This window comes from Perna viridis, chromosome 10, assembly GCF_037379345.1.
Source record: "Perna viridis isolate PV_CMFRI_1.1 ecotype Kerala chromosome 10, ASM3737934v1, whole genome shotgun sequence".
Classification (NCBI taxonomy): Eukaryota; Metazoa; Mollusca; class Bivalvia; order Mytilida; family Mytilidae; genus Perna; species Perna viridis.
In genome coordinates, this window is record NC_142454.1 from 15,966,425 (window position 1) to 15,988,842 (window position 22,418).

Sequence of the window (22,418 nt, forward strand, 5' to 3'; positions counted from 1 at the left end):
CTGAGAGGTGGTCTGGAGTCCCACGGAGTCAAAGAATATGTAATCTTTGTAAAGAATGGGTGGGAGATGAATTTCACATATTCTTCCAGTGTAATAATCCAACGGTTAAGTATTTAAGATCTCGTTACATCCCAGATTACTACTCAAAACAACCGAATATGAGTAAATTTGGTGGGTTATTGACTATCTGTAATGTGCAATTATATAAAAGAGTGTGTGCTTTTTTACGAAAAATTACTAATACCATATGAACGTAAATGTGTTAAAATATAAATGTGAATCTGTTGTATTCACATATTTTATGATATTGACTGTTCTGTGTATTGTATCTGTGTATTTGTCTTATTTACATGTATGTACATGTTTTGTTTTTTGTTGTCCTCTTGTTCACTTACTGTGTCTGAGGCTATCAATAAAATCTTGTCTTGTCTTGTATCATGTGTATTGCTTTAATTGACCGTTATACTTTAGGAGAAAAATAATGCTCTTACTCTTAAAACTCATTGTACAAAGTTTTAATAAAAATCACAATACTGGTGTAAAATACTAAAATATTCACAATACTATACACAATTAATATATTTTTTAGAAAATCAAAATACTGGCACAACATTTGTATACAATACTGGAATATTTTTTTTTATACCAGTATTGTACACAATACTGGCATACCAGTATTACGCTCACCATGTACAGGAGATTCAAGATGCAAATTAATGAATATAACATCACTAATGAGACTGGCGAACTTTCCTATAATCAATTTTCAAAATTTCTTCTCACGTTAAAATAATTTTGTTTACATTCATTTTCATTTCGCCAGATAAGTACTGTCGGTAAAAAAGATAGCCGACGCAGTAAAATTTAATTGCTCTTTTTACTATAATTTTCTACATTTCATTCTGGAAATAACACATAAATTTTAGATACTGTTTTTTTCGAATGCCACTAAGTTATCAGTATAATTTGGCCAATTCGCAAGAGCAGAATCGCGTGTTTCAGGTGACTTGCGTTTCCATGGAAGTGTCTTTAAGGTCAAAGGGTAAAAAGAGAGACTATACCGACTGCGTCGGAAAAAAAATTCTTGGCCCAATTTCACTGCTTCCTGTCGTTTTTTTTTAGACTTCCTGTTTTGGCTTATCTTGTCGCTTCTTATCGTCACTTGTCACTAATTATTGAGACCCATCTAATGGTACGAAGTTACTATGGTACGAAGTTGTCATCACTTGAAATGTCATCTGACAATTTGTAAACAAAGCCAAAGGTGGATTGTAAGTTTCTTTTGTCACATTACTTCGTCAATATCTTCTTAAATTTTACTCTGAGGTATTGATATTTGAACCCAGTTTTATTTATAGAAATAGTCTCGATATTAATAATTGCGTTTTTCAATTAGTTTGTTCGGTTATCAAATTCATAACATAACGCAACAGTTAACCCTTCAGCCCTTAGAATCACATGAACAAGGCGATCGCAATACTGGTATACCAGTATTGTTAACAATACTGGAACAAAATTTTATTCCAGTATTGTAATTTAAAAAAAAAATGGTTTAATGTGTCATTTAATTGTGTATTCCATTGTTTATTTTATTAATTAATTAATTGACTATGATTGCTCTTGCTCTCCTGCCACGATTATATTTTGGTTTGTGATTAAAAAGACTTTCATCTATTTGGACTATTACTCCTGGTCCACCTAGATGAGCTGGTGTCTGAATAAGTTTTGTAGAACATACTTCACGTAGGTACTGAAACATCTGAATAGTTGATTTCTCGGATACCTGGACCATCTTTGAAGCTGTTGTCACCTTAGTTCCTTGACTCCAGAAGTATATTACGTACAGCCATTTGTCAAGAGTAATTTTAGACTTTTCGAAGAAGGAGCCAGTGCGTATGGTACGAAAGCTATGTCTGTTTGCACACCTTTGGTTTGAACAACACCAACCCCATCCATCAGAAGTAGAGCTAGTTAGTCTTTGAGTGAGTTCCATGGGTAGATTGCATGTTGAACAAGAGCATGAATCTGCAAGTAGTTTGTGTTCTCTGAGGTAGTTGATAACATCAGATGGCTCTTTGCTGAATGTACCAAGCTTACTTGTAAAGAAATAGCATACATGAAAGTGACCATAATTTACAGTTCACACCAAGCTGACTTTGAAGAAATAGACATAAAAACTGTGACAATTCCATTCCTTCATCATTTCAAGTATGGCAATGCAAGGTATTTCATCAATTTTCCCAGTTTTTCCTACTGACATGCCTGTCTTAGAAAGAGTGAAAATCATATGTATCAGACACAGCAATGATTATTTTAAAGGCTGGTCTATAGATCAACTCAGTCACTCTATATTCGACACCTTGGTCAAACCTCTGCAACCAATAACACCAGAGATATGTGCAGAAAATATAAAGAAAAATGAAGTAACCCGAAACAAAAAAACTTAAATACTGCATAGACACAGCTACTCAAGACCATCGACCAAATTGGGCAACTCAATACTTAAAAGACCTGGAATCCCAGACAATACAGACAACAACTAAAGCCAAAGACATTGCCTGCATCTTGTGGAGGGACAACTCCACAACATATGACAACACTAGAGCAGTACATATTTCTGCAGAAGGTCCCATGGGTCATGCTGTCAAAAGAAAGAGACAACCAGGAGAAACAGAATATCAGTACAGAAAAAGGCATGCATCTGAGAAAAGCACTACTCCTGAAGAAGATGACACAGTGTCAGATGACCCAGCTGCAACTACTGCATTGTCTGTGCAACAATCACTAAAGTACATCATGCAGCTGGACAAGAGACAACTACAGAAAAAGGTAGATGAACATCAACATGCCATCAAATCACTTCAAGAAGAAGGGGGACAAATGAAGACTAAAACTATTGATGAAATGAAATTAACTTTAATGACAGTGGCTGTGTATGAACATTTAAATTTGTGAACTTTTAAATTTATATTTATAGTGAATTTTTCATTATAGTGCTTCCACAGTTGATACATATAGTGCTTTTTACATACATATGAATTTCATGATTAATCTGAATTTGGATATATACCTTATAACTATATGAAATAAAATTATATTAAAGCATGATATTTTTTTTTTTTATTTCTATTGTCCAGTCATTCTATAATTACAAAGTTTAATTATTGCAATGTAAATTAACCAAACAATACTATATATAATCAACAATACTGGAACAATACTCGGAGACAATACTGGAATAAAATTTTGTTCCAGTATTGTTAACAATACTGGTATACCAGTATTGTGATCGCCTTGTTCAGGTGATCCAGCCGTAACTATGCTAGCTGCGAAACGTAGCTCTAATTGTTTTTTTGTATTTTCTTAACTCTAGATCGCGACATCAAAAAAAAAAGATCAAGAGCTACAATTTCGCAGCTATTACTATGCCAAATAACCCCTTGTGTGATTCAGTGTTCGGAGCTGTTTTCTGATTCGGCCATCTACTCATACTGAATCCTAAAAGAGATTGTAAACCAATGAGTCTATGAATAGGTTTTTCATACTCTCGTATGACTCACCTTTTTATTAACCTTATGAGTGCCAAGGCTTTTCCCGTATTTTGCCAAGGAAGAATTTGAAAATTCAAATTTTCAACGGGCATAATGGTGGGGTGATTGAACACAAAAACTAAAAAAAGACATTGCATATGAAATTAATCTCTTAAATGTTTTACGGATGTAATTTTTACTGTCAAGTTACTTAGTACATGTACACATTGATATATGTACGTACAAATACGTACATAAAAAAGAAAGAAAGAAAAATGTTAACAAACAAAGATATGATATAGTTAGTCGTTTCCGACATGTGTTTTCAACTTGGAGGTTTTCTAGAAAAATCTTATTTACCAAATTCAGCCTCTTCATAGATCAATCAAAAAGGGGGCAGGGGCCCGGTCCCCCCTAAGGTCGATAAAATTCAGTTGATAAGAAAATCACTGAGCCATGATGGAGTCGGGCTCCCTCTTACTCTTTTTTCATATATTCTAAATTACAAAACTACATATATAAAATTACACCTTCTGCAGGTCAAACTCTCAGAAAAGGAACACTTTTTTTAATTTCTTCTGATGTAGCTTGATATGTTGGATGAAAGGATTTGTTCCTATTATCAGGTTAAAAATTTATAAGTTGCTGGATCAGATCTAACTTTAAATGTTTAGACTTAATATTTCATTTCCTGCCAGACTGGAATCAATTCTCTCAGAATCTCGTTTTTGATCTTGAACCTTATGAATTAAGCTTATTATTTAAAACATTAAAAGAAATACTCCCAAATTTTATATATTACAATTATTACTTGTATGCCAAGTTACTATTATTTTTTTCCTGATGAGAAAATACCTTGCAAAAAATATTACAAAATGTGCATGTAACAAAATTAAATTTCATAATCATATTTTCAGCGAACAAAATGTTCTGTGCGATACATGTCAACTTCCGGTGAACACCTTTTGAAATATTTGAGATTTTATCAAAATACATGCAATAGACAATAGACTATAGACAATTTTATTTGCACAAACACATTGACAGTAAATGGTTGTGGCATGAACAAAAACAGGACAATGTAACATACATTACATATAAACTAAATTTATGACCATGGTGTGACAGTGGTGTAAATCTGATCAAAACAGATTAATCTATAGTTTTAATGTTATATATTAATATGATTTCTGTTAAATTAAATTGACCTTCGATTCCAACATTCACTCATGAATTTGATAGTTATTTTTAGTATTTCTATAGAGCTACTGTTTAATATGTATGCTATCTTTCTTGGTGTGAGGTGAGGTTTTGTTGAAGAAATTAAATTATGGTCGTCCAATTTCATTCTGTATTGATTTCTTTGTGGTGTGTAGTGGGTGCATACCGAGAAGAAATGATATTCATCCTCTATGTTCCCACTATCACATGATTTACAAATATGTTTTTTTCTCTTTATGTTTTTGTACCGGCCCCTTTCTATTTCTAGTGCATGTGCTCTCAAATGAAATTTACTGATGATAGATCTTTCTATTTTAGATTTACATAAATCAATATATGGGGGTCTTTTAGGTGGAATAAATATTTTACCGAAAAAATGACAGTTTTTTACTCATAGCTATTGAGCCTACTAAATTTTGCTTAAACTGATCGTGTAGTCTTTGTTCGATTCTTTTGATATAAAATTGAAGGTTTTTAAGTTGTAAGTTAAGATGATGGAACCCTAATTTATTTAGTATATTTTTTACATGGGACATCCACAAGTTGTTGTTTTTTAACTTCTCTGAACATTTCGTAGACTTGTGTATCAGGGGAGTTAAGGATATGGTTTAAAAATTTAATCGTATTCAATTGAACTTTTAGATGTAGAGATGTTCTGTTTAGTTCTGCTAAGCATGCAATGTTTGTAATTTTACTATTCACTCCAAGGATTTCTTCTATGAATTTCAAATGTAAGTGTTTATATGGGTCAGAGTCATTGAAAGTTTTTCCAGCTCCCCAGACCTCACTTCCATAAAGAATAACAGATATTACCAAAGTGTCAAATTACTTTTCAAGTAAATTACAAGGAACATCTATAGATATGACTTTTTTTATTTTAAACCAGGCCTTTCTTCCCTTCTCCATTAGGTTATTTTTTGATAGATTCAAATTACCATTGTATTTAAATGTGATGCCCAGGTAGCAGTAAGATTTTACTGTTTCTAGCATATTTTTATCAATACTGAAGTGGTTGAGAAAACTTTTCCCATTTGAATTGAATATTATTATTTTTGATTTTTTTGTGTTTACTTCAAGTTTCCATGATATGCAAAAATCATTAAGAATGTTAAGTGGATTTTGCAGGCCTTTTTCTGTTTCTGACAGCAGAATTATATCTTCTGCATACATCAGTGATGTAATTTTTAAATTACCAATTAATATTGGTTCAGTGTTTCAAATTTTAAGCTGATCAAAGATACCATTTATAAACAGATTAAAAAGGGTAGGACTGAGGACTTCACCTTGTTTAACTCCACAACTGGAGGAAAAATATTGACTTAAACTGTTCAGGAATTTAATGCGGCATTTTGTGTTTTGATACATAGAATAAATGATATGAAAAATTTTATTTGGGACTTTATGTTTTGATAATATATAGAAGAGGCCCTCTCGCCAAACCATATCAAATGCCTTTTTAAAGTCTTTAAAGGCGACAAAGACTTTCTTTTTCTTTCTTTTGTAGTTATCTATTAGTGATTTTAAGGTAAAAATGTGATCAGTGATTTTTGTTTGAATCCAATTTGATTTTTATCAATCAGTTTATTGGATTCAATAAATTGATACAATCTTTCATGAATAATTTTATTAAAAAGATTAACTAGATTAGAGGTAATTGATATCCCTCTATAGTTTGATGGGTCTAATGTATCTCCTTTTTCAAATATTAAAGAAATGTAGCTCTAGTTCCATATTTTAGGGAATGATCCTGTATTGAATATTAGGTTAAATAGTTTACATAGTTGTTTCAGTAAAACTTGTGTACCACACTTCATCATTTCATTTGAAAATAAATCGGCTTCTGCTGATTTGCCATTTTTTATTGTCTTTATTGCCTTTAATATTTCATTTGAGTCTATTCTGTTGTTTAGGGTGTCTTCATTATTGAGATTATTTTCTGCAAGATTATTCTTAAGGTTTGAAATTGTCATTTTATGAAAATCATTATTTTTTGAATGTCCAGAATTCATTTCCTTAAAAAAATTTATTAATTCATCTGCATAAAACTTTTCATCTTTACTGCTTTCTGATAACCTGTTTAGTTTATTTATAAGGTTTCAAAAAGATTTAGGATCCTTATTGAAGTTGTTTGATTTATCATAAATTTGTGAATTGTATTTTTTTTTCTCTTCTTCTTTACACCACCTTCTATATTTAGAACGGAGAGAGTAAAAGGTTTTCCTGTACTCACCATTATTGGGATTTTTATTTACAAGCGAACAATATTTGTGTACAGTTACATGAAGGTCATGGCAAGATTCTGTGAACCATGGTTTGGGGGAATTTCTTTTATTTTTATTTTTTGGGAAGCTTTTAATAAGTTGAGTAGATTTTTAAGGTTGTATCACATAAAATTGTATTTATGTTTTCAACGACTGTTTCACAGTCATTGTGTAAAGTTGTCATGAAATCATTTAACTTTTGTTTTACATTAAGGCTTTGAATATTATTTGAGTATTTATCCAGTGTTTCTTCATTCCATATGAACTTGCCCTGAAGGGGTTCAAGGTTACCTTTTTGTGAAATTTTAAATTATTAAAGCAAGTGAACAGTGAGCAACTAGTTGCTGATCTGAATTAGTTGTAAAATCATGAACATTATATGTTCCCATATTATTGAAGAGGTCATGAGATGCTATTGTAGTATTGAATAATCAACAACACTACATCCCTTATATGTTATACAATTGTAATTACCAAGTAAATCACCTGGTTTTCTTCCATTTAGTATTCTTATACCTCCTTCTCTACATAAATCTAACAAGAGTTTACCACTTTTATTTGGGTTTTTTATCGAGATAGTTTCTATAAAGCTGAGAATCACAAACATATTTTGGATCATTCATTTTTGGGAATTGTGTATCATCAGTTAGAACAAAATCATGAATATTACTGGTGTATGCATTTAAGTCCCATTGGATAAGAATATATCCTAGTTGGCTATAATATTCAATATTTCTAAGTAAATGAGAATATCTTTCATTCAAGTCCTCTATGTTATTAAGAGAGGTTTCTGGAGAAAAATAAGCTATTCCAAGATATATGTCTTTCTTCAGATTAAAGAACATTTTTTCTAACTTGGCCCATACAATATCTTTATGATTATTCTGCAATGCTGTTATGCCTTTACATAACTTATGATCAACATATATGGATATACCACCAGAGTTTCGTGTGACTTTTTAATGTTTACGTCTATTGCTATTACAAATACACACAAATCCAGTGATATCTTTTAGTGGGTTACCACTGTCACACTATGTTTCAACAACTTACTATTTGCATTTTAGAAACAAAATTTATATGTACATGTGTATATAATGCATCGTTAAAATTGTATGTTTATATAATTAAAAGTTTATCATTTTTTTATTTGTTGCTCTAATTGTTATGAGTTTTTTTACAAATATTTTTCTTCTATACGAAATACATGTAAAGCGGGAAGATCTAGATAGATTGCACTAAAGATAAAAAAGAGAGAGAAGTAAATGAAAAGTGAACATTCAGTGACCAATAGAAAGAAAGAACAAGTAGACAAAAGATCAAAACTTTTAAAATTTAAATTTTAAATTTACCCTGTAAAGCACCCCACACGTCATCACATTCAGACTTGTGTCGTCGGTTACATTATTGCAGAACAACTGACTTGTTGAATGTATAGACAACACTTGCTAAGCCTATATATAGGCTCTTGGCAAAATACAGGAGTAGGAAAAGCCTATGTATAGGCTCTTTGGCATAGTAAGGGTTAACTAAACCCTTTTCGGATTTTGTGGTGGAAATATTTTGCTGACGCAGTCGATATTGAGTTCACTTTGACATCCCTCGACAACCATAATGCTTAACCATGGCATCGTAACCAATGGAGCTTACAACCTCTCATTTCACTGGACAAAAGTGAATAGCAGCCATGAAATTCAAGGCTCCATTTGGGGTATTGGGGTCCAGATTATTTGAATTATGAATGATTTTTAACATATTGAATAATTGGAAATAGCTTACTTGTTTGACCAATTAAAAAAAAATGAAATATGAAACATAGGACAGTAATCACACAGTTCACCAAAAATCTAAATCCGATTAGGAATGAACAATGCCAGGAAATGCATTGGCCATTTTTTTTTTAAAGATAGTACTTATTTGTTTTGACCACCACCCAAGAAAAATCTCGAGCACTGAATCTTGAGAGGGATTCCTTTTTAATGTCACTGGCTGCCCTGTGAGTCTTACATGGGCGGAACAACTACACTCCTTGAGACGTTTAGATTTCCCGCATGCATGATACCAAAATGCATGCTAAACACTCACCAAACGCACAATAAACTAATGCTTCTATTGTGCGTTTAAACGAACGCTGCTATCCTGTGTTTAAAAGCACGATAAACAAATGCTCCTAGAGTGCGTTTTAGCACATGATAGACGAACGCTGGCATTGTGCGTTTAACGCACAATAGACGAAAAATGAAAAAAAAATAATATTATCAAATAATGAAGACAGAAAAAATAGAAAATAGAATTAATGAAATATATAAATTTACATGTATAATAGCAAAAAATATATAAATGACAGTTGAATCAAGGAAATAATCGAAGTACAAAAATAAACGAACACTTCTATTGTGTGTTTAAACAAATGTTCTTATCGTGTGTTTAAATGAACCCTCCTATCATGTGTTTAAACGAACGCTCCTAGGGTGCATTTAAAGGAATGCTTTTATCGTGTGTTCAAACGATTGCTCCTATCTTGCGTTTAAATGAACACAAAACGATGTGTAAACACACGATAAAGGATGCATGAACGCTTAAATGGGAAAAATGAATGTTGCAAGTGTGTACTCCCATATTTTGGTAAGATTCTGTGTAAATGTTTATATGCTCAGCAACTGTTGTATATAATATACATGTACACAGTCAACAAGTAGATTGTTCTGCAGTAATGTCATTGACATCACAAGTGTGAATGGGATGATGTATGGGATGCTTAATACAGGGTACATTTCGAACAAAACACCAAAAATAATTCCTTTTTGACTTGTAAGTTTTATTCTATTTTTATTTACTTCTTTTTTTTACCTTCAGTGCAATCTACTAAAATCAACCCACTTTTCGGATATTTCTTATAGAAGAAAAAGAGAACTTGTAAAAAAAATGATAACAGACTTTTAACTACAATTTATAAAAATGTATAAGCATACAATTTCAATGATGCATTATGTACATGTGTGTATATTTGATAAAAACATAAACATGTCACAAGGAGTTCACTCCAAGTTAAAATTGACATCTATCACATGGAACAATTTTGTCAACTGAAAATGTGATAATAAAAATTAATTTTATCACAAATTCTAGCACCAGGTATTCACTAATTATACATGTATGATAAAACATGACCAAAATGTGTTTTTACCTTTGTGGCTACTGTGGTTAGGTCCTGGGAAGAACATACATGTATGTATGCACAATGTACTTATACAGCATGATCCATTGCTGGCAGGCAGCAGGAAGGACGATAAGAATTTGAATGTTTTCTTATTAAGATTGTCAAAATTGTTATAAGTTAGCTGTTCATTATTTTTTCTTGGTCATTGTTTTTTGTTTCCCAGATGTAAATAATCATGTGGAAATGCACTATTTTATTTGAATTTTACTCGTCTTGCTACATGAGACTACAATAAATAAACATTTTAATTTGGGTAATGTTAATTGGTGATGCACTGTTTATTCAGTCTGAGTAAATACTAGATAGCATTAATTAATATGAAAGCAAGGAAAAATTAAAAGAATTGACAGATGTTAATTTCATGAAAATTGAATGTACTGTACATTGTATTTTAGCCCTTCAATTGCTGTCTCCCTTCTTTTGATATAATGTTATGATGTAAAGTTTAATCCTATTTTTGTTTCAAATTTTTGTACTGCTTGCATACAAAATGTACATCTAATCAGAGTAAATAAAAGCTACATACATGTATACATGTATATTGTCGTACAGTTTTTCCACATTATTTGTGTTACACCCTTTGCCAGGGTGCTATGATTAGGTTAAACAAAAGATTTTTAAACTGTTATTGACCCATGCACATGTTTAAAGCTGTTTATTGCATGCACATATGAAGTGGTGCTCTTCTCTGTGGAGCTGACATTCTTTTATTATAAATTAAATTCTCATCTGCAATATGGGGAGTTTACTAAATAAAGTGAATAAATTGTAATTATTATTAATGCATTTAGTTGTTTTTTTTTGCAGCTTTAACTTGAAGTTGATGAAGAACAATGACAGATTGATATGAGCAATACTGTAGAAGCTAGAAATTAGACATTAGATAGTGCTGCATACAGTCCGTTACTATAGAAGAGTTAGTGTAGAGTACCTACATGTACACTGTTTTTCCCTTTCAAAGATGAACGAGACCACAATTTGGCCCTTGAATGAGACAACGGCATGGCAAGGAACTACAAAAATGGACCATACAACTATACTGCCTGATATAACAACCATAGATTACACCACTGCAGGAACAAAAGCCCCTACCACAGAAATACCAGAAGTATGGGGGTTTATTTCAGCAGGGATTGCAATCCTGTTCTTTGGAAGTAACTTTGTTCCAGTGAAGAAATATGAGACTGGAGATGGTAACTACACAGTCATTGATATACATACATTTGTGTAACTTATAATCAGTTTCTTCATTTCTGTTTTAACAAGGGGCTCAGGCTCCAGGCTTAGACCTTTTTAAACCGATTTTTGGGTGTGTTAAATTGTGTAATTATTTTTCCACAATGGCCAGATTTTGAAAGATGGAGGGTTGTGATCATGCAAAGTACTTGAACCCCACCACATTTTTTGGGCCTGTCCTAAGTCAGGAATTTCCCTATCATATTTGTATGTGTAAATAGTTCAATTTCGGTGGTCATTTATTAAACTATATTGGTTTTTTAGTAATTTTCAATGATATAAAGAAAAAAATACATGTACAGTGAATCCTGTCTAAGTTGAACCCTGAATAATCTGTTAACCTGTCTTAACCAGACACTTTTAATTTTAAAGTCCCTTTATATCAATTTAAATATAATTTGAACCTTAGTAAACAAATCACATGTCTTTACCACACAAATTCTACAGTCCAAAAGGGGTTTGTTTGGTTTCGCTGTATGACATTTGAAAAAAAAATTCAATGGCAGAAGGGGGCTTAGTGACGTGTCTTCTTTTTAGGTTGCAGTCTTTCTAAAAATCAGACAGAAGTTGATTCATGCATGTCGAAAACTCATCGAAATTAAGTTTTATTTCTTGTTCAGAAACTGTTACTGTTCACATAACTGGTCTTAGTTTTTCATTTGGTTGATAATTTTTTTATAGATTGCACATGAATTTGGCACTTTTAATCTCAGTTTCTGCTATATAGATGATGTATTATCTTTAAACAATCCTAATTTTGGGGATTTGATACATCGCATCTACCCCAAAGAACTTGAGATAAAGGATACTACAGACGCTGTGAAGTCAGGCTCATATCTTGATCTACACTTAGAAATTGATGGTAAAGGAAAAAAAATTGACCAACATGATGACTTTTCTTTCAAAATTGTCAACTTGCCTTTCATCTGTGGCAACATCCCTGTAGCACTTGCTTATGGAGTGTTCATATCACAACTCATACGTTATGCCAGAGATTGCTGAGACTACGCAGACTTTTTGTATCGCGCTAAAATTCTAACAAATAGGTTTCTGGAGCAGGGTTATGTTGCTACAAGATTGAAGTCTTCACTACAAAAGTTTTATGGTCGTCATCATGAAATCGTGGATCATTATGGTGTATCCATCTGCGCCATGAGAACTGATTTGCTCAACGGGTCATTGTTTTCCTTTCCTCTTTCGTCTGCCCTGGACTGGACTTTTTATGATCAACTCGGCGGGTGTTTCTAGAGAAGCAGAGGACGCTTACCCTACCAGTGCACCTGGTCCATGCTCCCAGTTTTTAGTGGAGTCTAGATGCTCATTTGCTTTTGTTACTTTGTATGTATGATTTAAGTAACTTTATGTTCTTTGTTGTGTATGTCTGTTTTCCATGTCTGGTCTTTGTCCCTGGATTGCATTATTTTGATAACCGCCATAACCTTGGTTCCCTTGATTACTCTTTCAAGAGTTATTGTCCTTTATTTGGTTTGATTTGGTTGATTTCAGTGGGAGATGAATACACGGTTTTCTAAAAAGTGAAGATCTGAATGCAGAAATGATTATCATAATGTGATAGTATTGCATATATAGACTGAAAAAGCATCATTTGTTTGGAAGGTTTTCCTACACAATGAATCACTTTACCATTGGTAGTGTCTGAATTTTATGCAGAATTGTACTAGTATTTTTCAGTTAAATTCATTTTCATGTACTGATTTTGTGCTGATGATATTAACATGTATGTGTATGGTTGTACTTTTTGTCCACTGCAGAAAAATTAAAATTTAGTTAGTGCACTGCATGTGTTATTAATATATTAAGAGAAGCATAATATATTATTACATGTATATTAGTTGGAGTTATTCTCCTTATACAACCATTGTTGTTAGAAATAAATTGGAATAATTACTTTTATAATCAATATTTTGAAAGCTGTTTGTAAATAGTTTTTTCAAATGATTGTTCTCCGGTGTAAGGGTATAGTTACATGTAGGTAAACAATACATTCTCCAAAACAACTGAAAAGAGAGAAAAAAGAGATGAGTAGACTAACAACATGAACTAATCAACTTGCAAGGGCAAAAAATTTCGTTGGCTGTTGACATAGATACTTATACATACTATGGGTAAACTATGTTCTTTTCAGCCAATAGGAAATTCATGAATATCATCTCAGTGTCATGGTTTCTATTTTTCTATATTATAATGTAATTGAGTATATGTAATATTTATATTCTATAAGTTGCATCGCTTACGAATAAAAGATTATTATTATTATTATTTTATCCCTACAGGTATGTTTTTCCAGTGGATTATGTGCAGTGCTACTATGATTGTTGGTATTATTGTACAGTTGATAAGGGACCAGCCTCCATTCTTCCCACTAGCCATGGTGGGTGGAGTTATCTGGGAATGTGGTAAGGTTTAATACAATAGTGGAGTGGGTCATGTTAATGGAGTATGGTAAGGTAAGATTCCCACCGATGGCTGAGTCATCTGGGAATATGATATGGTTGGATCCCATGGTGGATGTGGCCATCAGGGAATGTGGTAAAGTTGTGTACATGTATTCCCGACTTGCGGACCAACATTGTGTCAACATTTATCTCCCTTTGAAGCAGGTGCCTATTTGGAACACTTAAGGTTTTCTGATATCAACGATACTTTAGAAAATCTCGAAAGTCAAAAGGGAAATTCTCGTTCTACTGACCCTGCCATAAATTTCCTTTACCCAGGATACAAATGAAAATCATTCTTATGTAACCTACCAACAAAATGAAACACTCTGTATATTTTAGGAACACCTTTGTGTTTCTCTGCTGGGGATTCCATTTTCATTCGAGTTACCTCTTTTTTCTGCACCCGAATCCGAACATTGATTAGAGAGAATTTGAAATTACACCTGCTCTTACGGGAGGTTACTCTGCAAAACAGGATGAAATGTGACTGCATCCCGAGCTCCACAAGTAGGGAATATATCAGAGGTCCTTACTCCCTGTCCTGGAGGGGAGAGGGTTACTCGCCATATACTAGTATGCATGATATACATTTTAATAGGTCCTTTTTCAAAATATTTTAGGTGTGTTTTTTTCTTGGTAAGCATAAATTTGTTACAAAATTTTGGTACTTAATGCATGACAATGACATATGTACGGGTGCCACTTTCCCATCCATGTTCCCTGTATGATTTCATAGATTTAATCTGTCAAACAATAAGATTAATTCCTTTTTTTTCAACCCATAAGAAATGAGCTTCATCACATAGATTTTGCCATTGATTTGCTTCATTCATTCACAGATTTGGGTAGATGTATTGGATATGGTTATCTAGGCTTTGGCTTTCACTGTTACAAAGATATGGGTATGGATTTCATTTGCACATCCCTGTCATAAAAAGTGGAGTAATCCCCCTCCCCCATGGGCTTCCTGTATCAAAGTATCTTCCGGGTACTTGTTAGCTGTATATTTGTACATTATGGGACATTTACACTATTGGTAGATGGATGAGTTCCATCAATAGGTATAGTCATGAGGTTTTATTTACAAGGGGTGAAACTTACCTAAGAAGAAAAACTAAGAACAAATTTTCTGAAATCAAATGTTGTTTTGAAGAGTTCCTTTTTATAGAAATTAATTACATCATCATTTCTAATTTCAGCAATGTTCAGTTATATTGTCATGTGTCTGTAAATCATGATAAGAAGAATTACATGGGGAGTCGAAAACACCTGAACCCAAAATTGAATCCCAGGATATGACTTAGATATCTATATAAAGCTTGTGTTGAAATATCAAGTGTCTATATAAGGCTTGTGTCAAAATAGCAAGTGACTGTGACATATAGTTGCAGAAAAATATGCAATGACAATACTAATGTTGTACATGTATTAGTATTAGATGGATGGAAGGAAGAGGTAAAACCGTGTACCCCTTTCCTTTACATACCTGTATGTATAGAAATATAGAAAACATTTAACTGAGAGGATGCAAGGTGTAGATCCTTAAAAATAATATTTGATTTCAAGCATACATGTATGGAAGTGGTACTTTAAAGGATGGGATGGTCATTGAAATTTGATCAGCATAAAAAATTGATAAAAATAATATTATGGTCCTCTATAATTAAATGATCTTCACCTAAGGTACATAGCCAGATAAGACCTATATACTGTGCCTTATTAGAATGTCTTGTGGTCAGTGAACCAGTAATTTGCTACATGTATGTGTGATCAACATGATCAAGGCCCAGTGAAAGTACATGTACAAATGAAGTTTACAGTCATCTCTAATTTTTTTGTTCTTTTATTGCAGGAAATATATGTGTTGTACCCATAGTAAAGACCATAGGATTAGGTTTAGGCATGTGTATTTGGGGAATGGTCAATCTTCTCAGTGGATGGTCTACTGGAAGGTGAGTTACATGTTTAGGTTATGGATTGTGCATACATTTGGGGAATGGTCAATCTTCTCAATAGAAGGTCTGTAGGTGGGTCTGTCACATGATTATGTTAAGGCATGTGTATATGTGGAATGGTCAATCTTCTCATTGGATGGTCTGCAGGAAGATGAGTTACATAATAAGGCTTAGAGGTTTATACATTTGTATTTCTTCTAAATTGGAGATCTGCAGGAAAGTTAGTGACAGTTACATATTTATGTTATGAAAATTATTTTACATTATATCAAATAACAAGTTTTGTTACATTGACATATCATAAAAAATTGATATCAATATTATAAAAGATATCATGAACTTTTACTTAAATTTTTAATATTCATTTCATAATTTTCTCTATTCCCCTGAAAAAAAACCCTTTAAATTCATAGAGACCCAAGACAGACAGGTGCATGTGGCCATGTCTGTCATGGGTAGAATATCCAATTGCAAATTGCAAAATAATAGTAGTCTAGTAAAGTTCAAAAGGTCAATGAAGGAATTAATTCATATTATTAATGGTTTGTCAATTTTACATTTTGAAAAATTGTCACAGAAAATTTCCATACAGTGGAACAAAGTGTCAATTTTTTGGACAATGTCATTTAAATATTATTATATCCAACAGAGCCTCTATGGAGATTTCAAATTACAGACTACTGCTAAAAACATATATAATTGCCACTATACTACAAGGGCTGCTATGTTATGGTATATTCTGTATTCTATGTGTATTCACTTTATCGGTGTTCATCATTGTAGAGTCCAGTAAAAATCCAACATGTTGAAAAAACATATGTATGACAGATGCATGAGACACTTTTTCACAAACATGTTACCCATTAACTAGTCGATTTGTTGTTAGTATATGTATGTCATATTCTCTTCAATATCCCATATCAGCTACACAAATGACAATATATGGGTCAGTGTATTGTAAATGCATGTTGCATGTTCCACAAAAAAAAATCTGGTAACATATATATAAGAATGACACAGACACACATCTTTGTCAGACAATGCATGCTTATATGTTCAAATTATACAAAAACTGAAGAGTCATTTACTATATTAAGGAATTTTTAATGTGATTCCTTGTACTTCTTTAGTACTTTTAGAAGTTAAAATTCTAATGGCTGTTCATTGTCTACTGATTCACTGCCCAGTAATGACACACATTTTATGCAAATTATGCATTGACCTTTATAGTGATTTCACAGCTGTCAGTTGTAAAAGGAAGTAATACTTTTTTACACTCATTATGTATCGATGATCTTGGATTTTTTCCTCTCGTGTGAGAAATGCACTTTGGTTTTCTCACTTGTGGAAAAAATTCCAGATCTTAAGTAGAGATGTGTGTATGAAACTATTAATCGTCACATTTTGTTATAATATAATGAGTTAAGAATTGATTTTATGTAAGAGTTAGTAGACACTCCAATGGACCCTATAAGTTGTATTAATTTTGCCATGACATTTATAACATTTCTATTCTAGATTTGGATTATTTGGCGTGACTGCATCAACTCCACATAAAGAAATCATGAACTATATTGGAGTTGGCTTGTGTGTCGTAAGGTTGGTTGTAAATTCATTTTAGAAACTTAGCTTTCTTTTGGATACTTTGAATATAAAGTCAGTGCATAAGTTTCTCCTTTTTAGCCTGTGTCTTTGTTTGTCCATTCCGTTGTTGATAAATATTAAAAACTCTGCTATTCTGACACTACTTTACCAACAAGAACCAAACTTTGTATGAATGGTCCTTAAGGGAATTTGCTTAGAAATTATGTGAAATTTTAAATCCATAGACAAACATGGCCGTCTTTACCAAAAATAGAACATAGGGGTCAGACAGCAGTTTTTTGCATACATGTATAGCCCCAAAATTGTTACATTTAGCCAAATTCTGCCATGGAGTTGTTGCTTTCTTTCGAGGATTTTTAATATTTGTAACTTTCAAAAAACATTTCCTCAGAAAGTACTGGACAGAATTCAATGAGATTGTTTCTTAGGGTATTCTTTACAATATGAAGGTATGGATTTTTGATCTGTGAAAAAAATAATAATAGATCAGACTGCATTATTTGGCATATATTTCCTAAACCATTAGGTTTAACCAAATTTTTATAGGGTAAAGTGTTCAGCATAGAGAGATCTTTCTGTGGTCAAATTTTTGGACAATCTCTTACCCAAGTTGGAGCCTTTTTTGAATGTTTTTTGTTGTTGTTATTTTTGATGTTATTACTTTCAAAAATCTTCTCCTGTGAAACAAACTACTGGACAGAAGTAATGAAAGTTGATATGAATGTTCTTTAGGTATGAGCCTTCGGGTTTTTTATCCATAAAAAAAATGGTTGCTTTAGAAAAAACAGAATGCAGCTTTTAAAGCCAGATGTGTTGTTAAGTTATCACTTGATATTTGATATTGTCCATGTGAATAAGAATATGTTTGAAAATTTATTCCTCTGAAACCATATGGCACACGCTAGATGTAATGAAACTTAGTAGGATTGATTAATGGAAGATTTGTGAACCATCCATTGCATTTGCAATCTGAAATTCAGATTGGTTGAAACTACATTGACTAATACTTTGAACATTTATAGGGTTATTGATTTGAATACGACTTCTTGCGGGATTTAGGTGGCTCATTGAGTGGCTGAAGAAACACATTTAGCCTATATATCTGCATATACTTAGCCAATTGTAATCAAACATGGCAACATTAATGAATGGTGGGACTATTATACATCCATTCATGTTTCAAATACATTTTTAAAGATTTAGATGTTGAAAGCTCTTTTGTCCTCTACAGTACGTCATTAAGAGTGTTGAGGTTCTCAGTAGCCTCATGTTGTTAATAATGGTTTTTATAGATTTATATTCAGTCAGAATTAAAATAATGTAGACTTAAAAATTAATATGATTAAAGGTTTTGCCTTTGAGGGACCAAGCTATTTGTTCTCAAATAAAGACTTTATTTATGATGCACTGCTGTGTTCTTATAATTGATATCTTGACCCCAGATGAAATTCAAGAGATTATAGAACACTTGCTCTGCACCTGCATTAAAAGTACATACAATCGCTTTTGAATTAATTGCATAATTTTGGACAGAACAATATTAAGCAATTCATGTTTCAGATTCTTACATAAAAAGACTTTGCTGCTATGATATCCCTGCCGTAAGTGATTTTTTTCAGAAATACATGTACCTAATTGTTTAAAAATACATGTGTACTATTGAAGAACTATTGTTTCAGGGATATCAGATTTGTAGTGTTCATGGTACATTCATACCAGAAACTCTTAAAAAAATAAAAAAAGAAAAGTTCATTTTTAATAAGCTAAAGGTTCTAATTAAACCCACAAATACAATACCCCAGGAACAAACATAATTTCAAAATTTAACGACGAAAATTACAACGTATAATCCCAGTATGGACAATATTGATTTATAAGGTAAAACTTGTTTTTTTTTATGTAATTTTTCTTTGGCCAAAATATCCTTACCATCTTTGCATGTTAGTGTTTATATTTGTTTTTGACAGCTGTTACTGGAACTACAAATAGACTTGCATAACTCTGCTTTGTTAACTTTAAGTCAACATTCCTTGATTTTCAGTGCTTGTGTATTTGCCTGCGTAAAGAATGAGATTACACCTGCTACAGACAGTATGGAAAATGAACCATTGATACAAGGTGTAAGTATTAGTATACCCATTCATACTTGTGGGGCTACACTGCAATGGCTTTGTTATTCCCCATGCCTAAACAGGGAAGGTATATAGTGATTTTACTGTCCGTTCATATGTTCTTCCATCTCCAGTTCTGTTCTGTAACTCCTCTATAACTACTGCATATTTAATTTGATAAAAATTTTAAGCATTCTTTAACATATGTTTAACACATGATACCATTGTGTACCTCCTATTTTGTTATTTCATCTGAATGACTTATAAGGTTTCCTGTATGATTTCTATTAAGGGGAATAGAGAGTATCTTCAACTGTACTTTGCTCACAGTTTTTTTAGTCTATTTGTATTTTTTGTACATGGGGCTGTGGGGGGAGGGTATATACTACACTGGACTTTTCTGTTTGTGTTTGTTATATACAGGCTCAGATTGTAGATTTTCAATTGCTAGACCTCATATTCCTATTTGCTATTCCTTTCTGAATTAGCAACCTTATCATATAGTTATTGCAATAAATTTTCTCACTAAAGAGACAAGAAAATTCCTATCTAAAGCTGCACAGGATTTCCTTATCTCAACCACTGCATGAGACAGAACTTGTATACCTACCTTTAATAAAATGACACAGTTGAATAAACAGTTATGATCAATAATATATGTGTATGAAAATTCTTTTAAAATGATATATTTTGTTCTAGAATAACCAGTGATTTGATAATTTCTTGCAGTTTGTTTATACTGTTTTGAATTGACCTATATTTTACACCTGGTCATGATGTATCACTGGCCTGATGCATCACATTCAGCTGTTAAATGCAGATCGTTTCAATTCAAACATTTAATCAGAAAACTAACTATAAGTAAAGAAAGGAATCAAACACACACTTTTCTCCTACAAGTTTGGCAAACCTTGTGCACCCTTAGGTAAGATGCAATAGTTACCAAAGTTGGCCTATGTAGTTAGTGAGCGATTAAATCTTGCCCTGAGGGGTCTGAGATTTCCCTGTCATGCACTGGTACAGGTGTTAGTTTCTTAATTTCTCGCAGACTAAAGGATTGGTTGATATGTTTGGTTTATCATCTCATAGATGTAATTATACATGTATGTACCATGTATTGTGAGATAGATGTAATTGTTTGTTGATATACTTGTTAAATTTTGATTATATTTGATTATTAGGAATGAGTGAAATACTTTTTTGTCATCCTAAAGTAAGGGACACAATGCTTAAAAATCATTGAAACATTTGTATTCAGCATTTTACATCAATCTTATGTAAGCATAGAATTAACTTAGATTCATTTTATTCTGCTTCAAATGAAAGTTTGAGATGCTTTGGTGATATTGAATATGATACAAACGTATCACTGATTTCATGAGTTATGTCCCTTACCCTAGGTCTACCTCCTTCAGATAATCTAGATGTGGTGCACACAAAATAACTTGTGTAATGAGTTTCATTTTAGTCTGCACCTTATGATTGAAGTTATTTCTTCATAAATCAAATGAAAATATTACAATCATTCCATTAAATTGCTACTCCCTTTTTAATTTCTACCGTTAATAAATTTAAATAAGAATATAACTTAAAGTTCACAATTTAGTTAGGGTCCTCACAGGTAATTAATGACTCAAAGCAAAAGTGATAGTATTTGGTCCACTTGAAAAAATCTTGTCTGTACAGGATATTTTTCTATACATACTATTATTTACGATGAGTTCTGCTAAATGGTGGTTCCTTTACTTTTTTACTATTTCTCTCCCATTTTTGGTGTTCTTGTCTTTCAGTTTTCTCTTCTAATGATTACCCATTTTCTCACTTACTGTAGTAATGAGTATTTTTAATGCTTAATGTGTAAACTCCTGTTTGTAGACAGATGACAGTGAATTTCGGGTTTGTTAGACCATTGCTTTTAATGTGTGTGGAACTAGCCATATTTAATTTTTTAACCACAGAGTTATGCTATCTATATTTTCAACTGCTCTTTTGGATTTTGGGTTTACTTTTAACGGTTTTGTTTTTCACAAAGATATACATGTTAATTGTATGTCAAATGTATTTTCTACTTCATTATCTATTAAATATATATTTTTTTTATGTTTATTTTTGGTTGTTTTCATTTATGCACTGTTCATACTAACAATTAGTGAGGTATATATTAAGGGTTTTCCTTATTTCATTCTGTCAAAAACATTATGGCAAGATTTTTTTCTAAAGTAGCACTCCAGGTCAGAATCATGCAAAATGTGATTCATGGTTGGAAAGCCTACATTTCGATTTTGGATTTTTTGTTTAAAATATTATGGTAAACAGAAATTAACATGCATTTCTTTATATGACCCTTTTTTTTAAGAGATAGAAATTATATAGAATGTACTGTAGAATTCAAAAATAAGAGAGCTAACTCTGTAAATGAAACTGAATTACAATTGAAAGTATTGGATTTTCAATGTGAATTATCTTGTAATATTTATTCATTTCATCATATAAACCTATAAAGTAACTTAATTATAAAAAGTAAAAATGTATAGCCTTTTTCAGGATGTATCTTTTATTATGAAATTTACATGATTCTTAGCTGGAGTGCTACTTTACATGTACTAAGACAAATCAATATGCTTTAAATATGCCTATCATGATTATTTTGGAATAAGTACATGTAGAATAGAATTTATTTAATATAAAGTGTATGATAGTTTCAAGGAAAATTTATAAAAATTAATTCTGGCAATCTAACCTAATGAGAGGTATAGTAACATGAGTAAAAATCAGTTTTGTTATATCATGTTCATTTATAACTACTATTTTATTTAAATG

The 22,418-nt window shown here is 32.0% G+C and overlaps 1 protein-coding gene across 2 annotated transcripts in view; it reads left to right on the forward strand.

Moving 5' to 3' along the window:
- Positions 1-1,154: 1,154 nt before the first annotated feature.
- LOC148604720 (transmembrane protein 144-like) overlaps positions 1,155-22,418 on the forward strand; it is a 30,019-nt gene continuing 8,755 nt past the window's right edge. Inside the window, exons 1-7 of one of the 2 annotated variants that reach the window (XM_088550529.1) lie at positions 1,182-1,271; positions 11,040-11,425; positions 13,763-13,885; positions 15,780-15,879; positions 17,401-17,481; positions 19,529-19,607; positions 21,474-21,494. In XM_088550529.1, coding sequence (XP_088406655.1) covers positions 11,194-11,425; positions 13,763-13,885; positions 15,780-15,879; positions 17,401-17,481; positions 19,529-19,607; positions 21,474-21,494 — 636 coding nt within the window. In that variant the 5' untranslated portion in view covers positions 1,182-1,271; positions 11,040-11,193. Of the gene's footprint in view, positions 1,272-11,039; positions 11,426-13,762; positions 13,886-15,779; positions 15,880-17,400; positions 17,482-19,528; positions 19,608-21,473; positions 21,495-22,418 lie in introns of both variants that reach the window. The other variant, XM_088550530.1, reaches the window with a different exon arrangement.